This window comes from Mya arenaria, chromosome 4, assembly GCF_026914265.1.
Source record: "Mya arenaria isolate MELC-2E11 chromosome 4, ASM2691426v1".
NCBI lineage: Eukaryota > Metazoa > Mollusca > Bivalvia > Myida > Myidae > Mya > Mya arenaria.
The window spans coordinates 67,698,965-67,712,905 of record NC_069125.1 but is presented as its reverse complement, the minus strand read 5'-3'; the positions used below and the strand labels follow the sequence as shown (position 1 = coordinate 67,712,905).

The following is a 13,941-nucleotide window of genomic DNA, read 5'->3' as shown; positions in this document are numbered from 1 at the left end:
TACATTCTCTTTGGAAAGGTGATGTAAATATGTTAGTTATGCATGAAGTTAAACGTGGATGAGCGATGGATGGACTGGACTCTTTCGAGAAGCTGATTATGTGTATCGCTATCGCCATCGTAATCCCGACATTCCTGGGCAACGTGCTGATCCTTGTGTGTATCCGGCGGTTCCATTGGCTACAGACGCCTCTTAATGCGTTAGTAGGAAGTCTGGCAGTCAGCGACCTTTTGTTCGCTCTGGCGATCGTTCCCGGTTACATCGTGGGCGCGTTCCTTGAGGCGAACACGCGTCCGAGCTTTTGTCTTCTCTACATTGGTGTGCTGGTCACCCTGTTGCTCGCGTCCCTCCTCCAAAAACTTGCGATCTCAGTTGAGCGGTACTACTCAGTGGGATTCCCCTGGAAGCACCGGACATCCAAGAGGAGCGTCTATGTGAAGGTTTTCATTCCGCTCAGCTGGTCCGGCTCCTTCCTCTTCAGCCTTATCCCCTGGATGGGATGGAATGCCCTCGACACTGATGACCAGTGTGAACTCTTCACCGCGTGGCCCCGAGCACTAAAGGTGACACTGAATGTATTGATAGTTGTTATAATAATAGTTAAAACAACACTGTTTTCGTTAGTCGTAAGGATAGCACTAAAGAGACTTCCTACATTCAGCAGTGGCGGGATTGAAGCGATTCGGATTCGTAGACAAATAGCCAAGATGTACGTTCTGATTGCTGTGTCAGCTATTTTCATCCTTTGCTGGGCACCTTTCTGTTTCATAACATTCTTCAGACTGATTGTTGATTCTGAACGCTTAAAGGTTGCCGAAAGCGTAGCATTACTGCTTGGTGTATTGAACTGTGCATTCAACTGGCTGATATACGGGTTGAAAAACAGCAAGTTCCGGAAAGCGTTCTCTCTGGTCCTGTGCCAATGGAGGAGCGGCGATCGCCCCGCATCTGCCAGACCTAGCTCTCGGGAAATCTCCTCGTAAAAGAATCTCACAAACATTAAATTATAATAGTAATGCTCGGTTTTGAGTTTATTGAACGCTCATGCATAACTTACATAACAGTTGTATTCATATGCAACTTTATACACATACTTGCATACTTGTAAATATACATTCAGGTTTTATAAAACACATTAAATTTATCTCGATTGTTTCTTGTTGTTTTTGTTGTTTTAGGGAAGTGAAATGGAAATGAGTTTCGTTTTATATGGATATAAAACTGTTGCCAAAGTTGTATTGTTATGACAGACGTGCTTCAGACTCGCAGTAATTCCTCTGCGCGGTGGCTCGTTATATAGACAGACGATTGGATCCATTGGATCCTATAGGAAATATGAACTGTAGAAATCGATAGCCTGCGAGAAAATAAAGGGTCAAGGTCTCATAGTGGGTGAACACAAGAAAGGAAACGCCATTGATGTCAATTGGAAACTGCATCATCTTTTGTTAAGGTAATATAAATCAGAATAATACATATTTTGGAAATGAGTCTTTAGTTTAGATTTGATTTATTAATTCCTTTAAAGGTATCTATTTGGTTAAACAAAACATTGCATTGCATATCAAGTATACATACATATATGCATTTTTTTTCTTACAGTAACTCTAGTTAGAAGTATCATTTTGAACAAAAAACAAACAGATACTGACTCACTTAGAAGTACAGTTTCATCAACTTTGTAATAACATTGCAAACGCTTTGGACAAAATAAATATAATACGTGTTATCTGTCGTACTTTTTAAAAATATTTTTTGAGCTTTGTTGACGTCACTTAGCATTGTAACAAGCAGTTTGTTCAAATTACGCACGAAGCGGATAATTTTACCATAAAACGTGGGGAGCCCTTTTAAAGCACATTTACAATGTGAACTTTATTACAACAATATAAACATTCATAATGAACTTTAGATAACCACAAAGTTGGTACAATGACATCAATATCGAACCCATGGGAATATGTTATACATTTTTTCACTCCTGTTTTCTGGGATAAAAACCGAAGTAGTAATCGAATCATTCTCGAATTAAACGGCCATAAACGACGTAAGAATGGACTTTCAAATGTCTGGATTAATGTTTTGCTGTGCATGATGTACAGAACGTTGCATATTTATATCCTTGGCTCGCGATCTATAGTAAAAATCAAAGGACTGAGAGTCCTAACATCGCGTATTTAATATTTAGACAGGAAGGAAGATTGTAATTTACAAATTGTAGATTCAGAACTAAATTTTCTAAATAGTATTTTTTCATGCTCATTATACAGTTCAAATATGAAAATAAAAATAAAAATATTGCAATTTAGGCTCGTGTCTTTTTTGTTTCCGGGCTATTGTTATGATAATTTTCTTGATAATGTATAGTCAACACAAACCTAATATTTTATTCATCGTATCATTCCATTTTTTCCCTGCGTTTTAAACAATATTTTTACTTTAAACACTTCCAAGGCATTAATCTTTCTTGACCGGCCGCCAAGTTGGGTAGAACACTTGTATCCGGAATATCCGGTCACCAAGTGGGGTATAACACTTGTATCCGGGATAGCCGGTCGCCAAGTGGGGTATAACACTTGTATTTGGGATATCCGGTCGCCAAGTGGGGTATAGCACCTGTATCCGGAATAGCCGGTCGCCAATTGGGGTATAACACTAGTATCCGGATAGCCGGTCGCCAAGTGGGGTATTACACTTGTATCCGGAATAGCCGGTCTCCAGGTGAGGTATAACACTTGTATCCGGAATAGCCGGTCGCCAAATGGGGTATAACACCTGTATCCGGAATAGCTTGTTGCCAGTTTGAGTAGAACGCTGGTAGCCGGAATAGCCGATCGCCAGGTTGGGTTTAACGCTTGTATCCAGAAAAGCCGAACGCCAGGCGGGGTAAAACACTTATATCCGGAATAGCCGGTCACCAGAAGGAATAGAACACCTGTATCCGGAATAGCCGGTCACCAGGTGGCGTACAGCACCTTTATCCGGAATAGCCGGCCGCCAGGTGGGGTAGAACGCTTGTATCCGGAATAGCTGGTTGCCAGTTGGAGTAGAACGCTGGTAGCCGGAATAGCCGGTCGCCAGGTTGGGTTTAACGCTTGTGTCCAGAAAAGCCGATCTCCAAGGTGGGGGGGGGGCAGAACACTTGTAAACGGAATAGCCGGTCGAAAGGTGAGGTAAAACGCTTTTCCAGAAAAGCCGGTCGCAAGGTGGGGTAAAACGCTTCTTCCGGAATAGCCGGTCGCTAGGTTTGGTAAAACGCTTGTATTCGGAATAGCCGGTGGCCATGTTGGGTTAAACGCCTGTAACCGGAAAAGCCGAATGCCAGGTGGGGTAGAACACTGGTAGCCGGAATAGCCGGTCGCCAGGTTGGGTTTAACGCTTGTATCCATAAATTCCGATCGCCAAGGTGGGGTGGGGGCAGAACACTTGTAACCGGAATAGCCGGTCAAAAGGTGAGGTAAAACGCTTTTTCCGGAAAAGCCGGTCGCAAGGTGGGGTAAAACGCTTCTTCCGGAATAGCCGGTCGCTAGGTTTGGTAAAACGCTTGTATTCGGAATAGCCGGTGGCCATGTTGGGTTAAACGCCTGTAACCGGAAAAGCCGAACGCCAGGCGGGGTAAAACACTTATATCCGGAATAGCCGGTCACCAGAAGGAATAGAACACCTGTATCCGGAATAGCCGGTCACCAGGTGGCGTACAGCACCTTTATCCGGAATAGCCGGCCGCCAGGTGGGGTAGAACGCTTGTATCCGGAATAGCTGGTTGCCAGTTGGAGTAGAACGCTGGTAGCCGGAATAGCCGGTCGCCAGGTTGGGTTTAACGCTTGTGTCCAGAAAAGCCGATCTCCAAGGTGGGGGGGGGGCAGAACACTTGTAAACGGAATAGCCGGTCGAAAGGTGAGGTAAAACGCTTTTTCCGGAAAAGCCGGTCGCAAGGTGGGGTAAAACGCTTCTTCCGGAATAGCCGGTCGCTAGGTTTGGTAAAACGCTTGTATTCGGAATAGCCGGTGGCCATGTTGGGTTAAACGCCTGTAACCGGAAAAGCCGAACGCCAGGTGGGGTAGAACACTGGTAGCCGGAATAGCCGGTCGCCAGGTTGGGTTTAACGCTTGTATCCAGAAAATCCGATCGCCAAGGTGGGGTGGGGGCAGAACACTTGTAACCGGAATAGCCGGTCAAAAGGTGAGGTAAAACGCTTTTTCTGGAAAAGCCGGTCGCAAGGTGGGGTAAAACGCTTCTTCCGGAATAGCCGGTCGCTAGGTTTGGTAAAACGCTTGTATTCGGAATAGCCGGTGGCCATGTTGGGTTAAACGCCTGTAACCGGAAAAGCCGAACGCCAGGTGGGGTAGAACACTGGTAGCCGGAATAGCGGTCGCCAGGTTGGGTTTAACGCTTGTATCCAGAAAATCCGATCGCCAAGGTGGGGTGGGGGCAGAACACTTGTAACCGGAATAGCCGGTCAAAAGGTGAGGTAAAACGCTTTTTCTGGAAAAGCCGGTCGCAAGGTGGGGTAAAACGCTTCTTCCGGAATAGCCGTTCGCCAGGTAGTGTAAAACTCTGGTATCCGGAATAGTCGGTCGCCAGTTGGAGTAGAACGCTGGTAGCCGGAATAGCCGGTCGACAGATGGTGTAAAACGCTGGTGTCCAGAATAGTCGGTCATCAAGTGAAGTAAAACGCTGGTATCCGGAATAGTCGGTCGCCAAGTGGAGTAAAACGCTGGTAGCCGGAATAGCCGGTCGCTAGGTTGGTAAAACGCTTTTATTTGGAAAAGCAGATCGCCTAGTGGGGCAGGTGGAGTAAAACGCTTGTATCCAGAAAAGCCCCCTAGCTGCAAAGCTAAGCGCGATATGAAACACTTAAGTCTCACTAATGTATATATATATTGGTTAGCAAGTACATGAATATGCCTACCGGTGTATTCAGGATTTGGTGGAATTGTTTAAATGCCGCTTATTTTGGTCTTTTTGTCCCCAAATTCATAGACTTTGTTATTTTTTCGTTAGTATCGCTGATAATTATTAATAATTATGGCTTTGAATCACCAACTGTTTGGCAATTTTCAAAAAGAACTACCTAGATAAAGTAATTGCTTCAGTTTCTAACGCGTACATTGCTGCACACTGAAAAAAACCATGACACCTAAATCTTTCATACACGATAAGGCTGTTATGCCACTGGCACCGAAGTCACATGACAAACTACTTTTTCTGTGTGTGTGTTTTTTCAAATTAAAATTTCGAACATAAAAAGTGTTATAAATAAGAGAGTTTTTACATAAATATGGCCCTTGTAGTGTCTATATATTCTGGCATCTCCATACAATACATTTATAACCCTTTACATAAACAAATGGAAGTATGATTTAACAACAACACGAGTACTTTTTAGGTTCATGGAAGATAAATGAGTTTTTATATAAACTAAACTATTGATTGTGTTCATTTATAAAGGTTTCGTGTGCGGTATGGAATCAGCAGTATTAAAGAGGAAGTCAATTCAGTTTGGGCTTCAGATTTCAGGCAAGTATTTTGAAGAATAGTTTGTAGCTTTTAGGATTTGGATTTATGACTGATATCGTGTTTATTATTATATGGGAGGTCCTTCCACAATACAAAATTGGTGGTTTCAAAATACAAAATTGGTGGTTTCAAAAATGTGTTTAAGTTTTGAGGAACTATCCATTGCAAGAAGAAAACATACATTACATCATTTGCAACAAGGTTAACTGTACAAGGAGTTGAGCACATTCTATGAGGAAATATTTTATCAGAAATGAGTTAAAAATCATGTTTTATGCATGCTAATTATTTAACCTTAAACTATTTTAAAACTTGTTATTTTGAAAAAAAAGCGTTTTGTTCCCTCCAGTCCACTTGCACTGTGGCGGTTCCTTAATTAAATTCTTTATGACGTCTTGTGCACTGAGCATGCGTTTTATATGGCCAATTTTGTTATGTTTAAACACTTTTATGTTTGCCGTGGAAGTTTTATGCAGTTTATAAATAACCCAACGCACAAAATATGATAAAAAAGAAAGAAATGAAACCGTAATAAAACTATGAAAGAACCAAATAGTTTTTTTCCTTTGTATTTACAATACACATGTATACAGGATTTAAATAGTGTATTCAGTTGATTAACAACTGAGTTTTCGAGAAACTGGAACCAGTTTATCAACTGATTGGTTTATACTATAATTTATTTAAGCTCGATTGTGACGAAAGCTGATAGCTTATAGAGTTACTCTCGATTCCGTTTCCTGGGCAGAAACCAGTACTGTGTCCTTTTTGAGAGGCTATGAGAAAGTACCCCTGGTGGGGATCGAACCCACAACCTCTTGGGTGAGAGGCGGACACCTATACCACGCTCACCCTATCAACTGATTCTTTTCCAGTTTCAGTAAATATTACATCAGCTAACGGTAAAATAACAATGGTTTCTCCTCCAAACCTGTATATTCTTAACGGTCAACATTAATAACATGCATATATATGCAGATAATAAAAACTGTCAAAATACTATTAATTGTCAGACAGGCAACCTTTGAATCGGAGAGAAAAGACAAATACTGTATATTGTATTTTGAACAATAAGTGTGATGAACACTTTTACTAAATTCTGATACAAATCATTTTAAGAACGTTTACAATTGTGTGTGTTCCAGCTTGCCTATGTCTGATGCACGTGGCGCTCGGACAGAAGTGGCCTGAGAACGACCAGGGACCATGTGGGAAGACCGTATGCACAAGTAAGCTCGATTACTATGTTCGTATGGTTATTATATTGATAATGATATATTAAAGCTGCCCAGTTTTCGAAAAATACGGAATTGCCACTAACATACTTCTACTACTACTGCTTTTGCTATTTCTGTGCCACCACCACCGCCACCGCCACCGCCACCGCCACCGCTACTACCACTACCACTACCACTACCATTACTACCACTACCACTACCACTACCACTACTACTACTACTACTACTACTACTACTACTACTACTACTACTACTACTACTACTATTACTACCACTACCATTATCACTACTACTACTATTACTACCACTACCACTACTACTACTAATACTACTACTACCACCACCACTACCACTACTACCACTACCACCAGCACTACCACTACTACCACTACCACCAGCACTACTACTACTACTACTACTACTACTACTACTACCACTACCACTACTACTACTACTAAAACTACTACTACTACTGCTACTGCTACTGCTACTGCTACTACCACCACCACCACTACTACTACTACTACTACTACTACTGCTACTACTACTACTACTACTACTACTACTACTACTACTACTACTACTACTACTACTGCTACTGCTACTGCTACTACCACCACCACTACTACTACTACTGCTACTACTACAACTACTACTACTACTTCTACTACTACTACTTCTACTACCACTACCACTACCACTACCACTACTACTACTACTACTACTACTACTACTACTACTACTACTGCTACTGCTACTGCTCTTACTACTATTACTATTACTACCACCACTACTACTACTACTACTGCTGCTACTACTACTACTACTGCTGCTGCTGCTACTACTACTACTACTACTACTACTACTACTACTACTACTACTACTACTACTACTACTACTGCTACTGCTACTGCTACTGCTCTTACTACTATTACTATTACTACCACCACTACTACTACTACTGCTACTACTACTACTACTACTACTGCTGCTGCTACTTCTACCACCACCACCACCACCACCACCACCACCACCACTACTACTACTACTACTACTACTACTACTACCACTACTACTACCACTACTACTGCCACTACTACTAATACTACTACTACAACAACTAACCTATTACTACTGTAACTGTTTCTACTACCATCATCACCACCACCACCACCACTACCACCATCATCATCATCACCACCTCTACTATTACTACTACTACGTCATGAATAATTGTAATTTATGTTTTGTGTCTTCCACATCAGTTAACTACATCTATAGCTAGCACGTTGTTGTCGTCGTTTCCAGGTGAAGAGGTGTGTGAGCTAGACGAAGGCGGGGGCACGTGCTACAACTCGTCACTGCGCACTGACTGCTCGGGTATAAAGATTCATATCTTTGCAAAAAATGTTGAAATAACAGAAATCTCCTTACTTATATCACGACTGATTTCATGTGTAGCATTTTTTAATTTGATTTCTTTTATACCGGATGCGTAGCTTACCGTTTAAATCTTTAGTTTTATAACACAGAATCACATAAGTCGTGCGTCGACTGAAGTCTTCTGAAAATGTATATAAATTCTGCTCCCGTGACATCCCGTGCTCCCGTGGCGTGACATCATGGTGTGATGCAGTTGAAGCAACATTATTTTGAAGAAAAATAACACTACATAAAACTATTTGTGCTTTACAAAATGATTTTCGTTGTAAGTAGATCTTTCGTCATGGTCTTCAAGACATGTTTGGCATATGATTTTTCCAGCGTTTACAAAAGTCGCGTAAATTGACTTCACGGAGTATGTTTCTTGAACGTTCATCCTATTCAATAAATTGCAATAAAAAATGGTAACCTTTATGTTTATTTTTGGTTCTGTTGTTCAGATGGTTTGTCGTACTGTTACCGGCCCACGGTGTGCTGTGGTGTGCGCACGTGTTGTCCAGCCTTCTCAAAATGCTGCGGCCTGAGCACGTGCTGTCACGAGGACGCCGTGTGCTGTCAGCCTAACACGTGCTGTGAGCCTGGAAGCATCTGCTGCCTCTTCTCGTGCTGCTCTGCCGGTTCGGTGTGTGACGGCTCCATTTGCAGGAGGGCAAGGTTGGTAGTTAAGGGTTGGAGAGGTTTAAAGTTGACGTGTTCGAATTGGAAGGATACGTTGGTTTAAATAGAAAGATAATTAATGGATATTTACATTAATTGGTAATACAAAGTATGTAAAAAATTTAATTGCATGAAATTATCTGATTGAAATACAATTAGGATAGCGCAGGCCAATGAGAGAATATTAATTTCCCCAAAACAGTTAACCAACGAGACTTAAAATAACATTTTTTTCGAGAATCCATGTGGCCCTAAAATATTGTTTGCCCTAACGTGGGACTGGAGTGTCTCAGTTTTAATGTCGCCGGTGACGTTATCTACTAAGATATTCCGCAGCCATCGGGTCTTCTCCACCTTCTGCGCGGCGTAGTCTAAGTACCAGGCATCTGGTTGATGGTCAGGACCTTCATGTATCGGAAGTTGCAGCTAGAGAGTCAGTCGTTCAGTAGGACCATATGGTCGCATTTGCGTCGAGACACATGTTGTTGATATCATTAAAGGCCGGTAACACCTCTCCGATCCTTACGGGTCACTCGCCGAGAGTTGTCTTAACAATGCTTTGAATTACTCCCTTTATTAAGAAATTTAGTGGAATTTAAAAGGAAACCAATTATTGCTCATAAAACCGCAGTACATAGACACTGGGGCTTCCTTCAGCCACCAACATCTATTATAACAAATTTTGAGTAGAACGTGTATAAAATTTCTTTATAAATCCTGCGTAACGAATAGGATGCAAGTATGTACGCAAACTGGTATGGCTGCGTACCATAAATCTGGCTTCTATAAGCGTTTTTCATATTAACGACTACCTTTCAATCGGGTCAATGGGGAAAATGCGTGGCCAGTCCCCCTCTTGCATATTGATCATTGAATTATAATGAAATATTTTTTATTTTAATTAAAACGTGCAGGTATATACCAGCTACAAATACATGTTAAGTACACGATACTTACAGTTTCTGTTGCTATTTCAGCGTGTACAACACGGGCTTTCGTTGGTACTACCTTGTGTGTGTGGTAATCCCGCTAATCGTAATCTGTATAGTCATCGCCCGCCGACGCCGACGGGATGCCAAACTCAGAGGTATGACCCGCACCCATTTTGAGGGGTCAAATTTAAAAGAGATATATTTTTAGTGAGAATAGTCTTGTACTTTTTAACACCAAACTATTCCCTTTTTTTAAAAACAAATTAATACAGTACTTTTTCTTGACACATATTTCATGATATTGTGTCACTTCTCGATCTTACCGTTATCAAGCCTGGCTCTCACTGCCGTTGCTTGGGCTACGACTGACCACGATTTATGTCGTGGTGATTCTTGACGGATCGTGAATACTTTCGATACGACATCGGCGTGAGGCGCAATGAGTTTTGGATGATCCTGGTAAATTGGAAAGTGAACTTCTCCAAACTGCCTTGGTGCTGCTATGATGTTTGTTCTCGTAAACGAAACGCAATCGTAGTGCAGTCGTAGCTAAATCAGGCCTATATATAGGCTTACTGGCATCAATCGGGGTCTTTCGTCGATAATCGTGGATGATCGTAGTCGTTCATAACTTAATGACAGCACCTCCCTACAATATACTACAATCTATTTGAAAAATCGTGACGGATCATCGCTTTAATCTTATGAACATCGTGGTGTAATAGCCAGTTTTCGTATTCAAACCGAGGGGTTATCTTCAACATTTATGCAAAAAGATAATATCGGGGTCAATACGCTCCCAATTAATCAACTATAGGTACGGGTTGCGGGTTTGCGCGGGCTCGGACATGGGGGTTGGGTCTGAAATTAAAATCGTCACGGTGGGAGCAGGACTTAATTAACAAGTGCTTGAATTTATAGACATGTGTTCCTACTCCACCATCTCTGCTTTATGTTTTATTTGCAGCCGAAGGTTTAAGCCAGTCTAGCGGAACATATGACGTCATTCTCTCAAACCAAACAAACAGCACAAACCCGGTCACGGCGGGCTACGACCAGCCCCCGCCGTACCAGTACCCACCGCAAGGTATCCCCTTGTCCCCAGACAGCAGCGCCAGGGTGACATTGTGCGACCCGCGGACCCACACCGGTAACGAACATATTCTCACCACCTCACAGTCTTACCACGAGGTTTTGAATCCGCAAGCTTGAACACAGTACATGTGACAATATATGTGATCAATGCAGCAACTAATAGAATAATAATCATTATGAAGTTCCAGTATTCATCAAACCTCTTCACGCGTCGACACAGAAGATATACTTGCAACATGAGTCATGATTGATGTATGAGACAATTGTGAGGTCACTCTACAGGGATGTATAAGAGACTACGATCCACTGGAGGAAATAATAGAACTTATACAGAGAATTGTGAAGCAGTGTGGAACATCCCGTGTTGACCTTCTTTGGCATCAATACCAAATAGATTTTAATAAGATATATTATTAAATGCTCAAACAAAGTATTTAATCCATATCATATTTGAATCATACCTTAAGAGCAAGAGAAATCTACTTCATTATGCATAGAACAAGGAGTGATGTACGTAAACGATGTGCCATATATTTCTAAGAACTAGTTTGCTCTGACCTTATGTATAAGGATGAAACACATTTGAACGTCTTTGGTAGCGTGTTAGGCGTCTCGCTATATGTGACCTTATCGGAGTACTATTCGGAACGTCGGACGGCCAGATTGGACTATATACTTGACCTTCGGCCTGATCGTCTTAAAAGTGTGCACTTTGACCTCAAAAAGTGTACCATCTTTTATCTTATGTAAGGTCACTTATCAAATACGTATATTAAACATTAAATTGAATGGTCTCCCTCAATCACATCAGTGTCGATTATGTCGGTTATGATTATTGATGACTTACAGTTTGACGGAATTGAAGAGTTTCTGTTTTATTAACTTTTGAGGAACAATATTTTAGGGAGCAAAACATACATCCATAGCGACGTGTTTTTGGGGAAAAAGGAATATTACTATGTTTTTGTGTCAAAATGCCCCAAACTACATAATCAACAATGTCTTGTGAATTCTTGATGATATCATATATAAAGATAATCTTTATAAATGAGAAAGCCATACAATAAAATAATGATAAGTAGTAGATCAAATGAATTGCCTGTTTACAAAAATGCAAATATCTTTCTAAAAATAGCTGCAATCACCACAAAGCCTCAATCCCGATTGTTGGTTAGGTATAGTACTGACTATTTCGACACAAAACATATTCATTTTGTATAAAGTCTTTTCCTGAAAAATGCAACTGCTTTTTTATTAGAAATCTGATTAAATTTTCTTTCGTAAATTTGCTCAACTCCTGGTTACAGCTACACATTTTGCAACGGCTATATGAATTATTTTTAAACATTGGATGTTCTGGTCCTTCAAACGACTTTTGCAGTGTGGAAGGCCCTGAATGGCAACCTTGGATTTAGGCTGTTTAATGATCAAGTTAACAAAATGAATGCATAATGAAACTTAGTTGTAAATTTTGGTGGAGTTTGGACACTTTTGATATCACTTGCAGGATGCGCCCATTTACCGGTAAAGTTGCTACGTGTAATAACCTCTCTTATTATTATGCACCAAATAAATGTCTCTTTATAAGTCAACATACCGACATGCTTTCTTTGCGGTAAAAGAAGCATTCCATGTAAAATAAAATCGTAAGCTTTAACTTGCAAACAAGGATTTTGTTTGAGTTAAAATATTAAAAGTGAAAGACATGTCGGAATGCAACGCCCGCCTTGTTTATTCATGAATGATGACGGATCCTTAAATCACCCATAGCTTTCTCTTTTTATTGCTTTCAGTTTTAACTTCAGTTTCACCATCTAGTCAATTTTGAAGATCAACACTAATCAGGATTGCAGTTATACCACTCAAAATTTGATAATGATCACTTGATTAGTTATTTGTAAAAACTTAACTAAATAAACATGCTTATTTAATTTCAAAGCATTAGTTTTATCCCTTTGTAGGCCTCCAGAATGTTCGATGATTTTGATTGTATTGCTACCAGCGCGTGCACGGGCGGCACGGAAAACTGCCTACCCACGAAATAAGGCGTTTTGGCATACATGTAACAACTTAAACATGTGGTCATTTCCTGTTTTTCGCTTCGTGTATTCGATTTTTACTCGGACCATCTACAACATTGGGTTCAAAATGCCAAACAGAAGACGTTTAACTCCTGATGAAAAGCATGTTGGCATTGGAATGCTGGAGGCAGGGTTGTCTCAAGTGGACTGTGGCAGAACACCTGAATGTGTCACAAAGTGTAGTTTGCAGGATGTGGAATCGTTATCAAACGAATGGAAATGCTCAACATCGACATGGTGGTGGTCGTGCAAAGGCTACATCTGACGTTCAGGATCGTTACATTGCGGTTTTAGCCAGTCGTAACTGCTTTCGCAACGCCACTTCGTTACCTAATGACTTCCAGAACGCCACAAACGTAAGAGTTTCAACGCAAACGATCAGAAATCGTTTGCATAGTGCTGGCTTGATGGCACGACGACCGGAAAGTTTGCATCCCATTGACCCGATACCACATCCAGGAGCGTTTGAACTGGGCACGTCAACACGTTGGATGTACGTTAAACGAATGGACCACAGTGCTTTTTACAGACGAGTCAACGTTTTGTATTGACTTTACAGATCGACGTTCCAGAGTGTGGAGGGAACGTTATGAACGTTTTGCTCCAGTTTGTGTCGCCGAAATGACCGTTATGGCAAGGGCTCAGTCATGGTATGGGCCAGAATCATCATGCACGGAAAAACCGTCTTACACGTAATTGAAAACGGTACGTTGACGGCTGTTCGTTATTGTAACGAGATCCTGGGCGTTTATGATCGACCGTATGCAGGTGCAATCGGTCCTGATTTCATTCTCATGGATAATAATGCGCGCCCACACAGAGCAAACATCACAAACCAATTTCTCGAAAATGCTACCATCGAGAGAATGAACTGGCCAGCTCGTTCCCCCGACATGAACCCGATCGAGCATGCCTGGGAAATGCTTCAGAAAGCTGTTTCTGCTCGTCCGGTCCAGCCAACAACGGTTCCTCAGT

At 41.4% G+C, this 13,941-nt stretch overlaps 2 protein-coding genes across 3 annotated transcripts; both read left to right on the top strand.

Annotated features, from left to right (window-relative positions):
• Positions 1-65: 65 nt before the first annotated feature.
• On the top strand, positions 66-983 carry LOC128231025 (beta-2 adrenergic receptor-like). The gene has a single exon (XM_052943450.1). It carries the CDS (start codon positions 66-68, stop codon positions 981-983), a length of 918 nt encoding a protein of 305 aa, XP_052799410.1.
• Positions 984-1,264: 281 nt separating this feature from the next.
• LOC128232460 (uncharacterized) lies at positions 1,265-12,794 on the top strand. Of its 2 annotated transcripts, XM_052946024.1 has the most exons (7): positions 1,265-1,453; positions 5,452-5,520; positions 6,666-6,749; positions 8,067-8,138; positions 8,642-8,855; positions 9,836-9,945; positions 10,758-12,794. In XM_052946024.1, exons 2-7 carry the CDS (start codon positions 5,466-5,468, stop codon positions 11,000-11,002), a joined length of 780 nt encoding a protein of 259 aa, XP_052801984.1. In that variant the 5' UTR covers positions 1,265-1,453; positions 5,452-5,465; the 3' UTR covers positions 11,003-12,794. The 2 variants fall into 2 exon arrangements, with proteins under 2 accessions (XP_052801984.1, XP_052801985.1); XM_052946025.1 differs by lacking the exon at positions 8,067-8,138.
• The last annotated feature ends 1,147 nt before the right edge of the window (positions 12,795-13,941 follow it).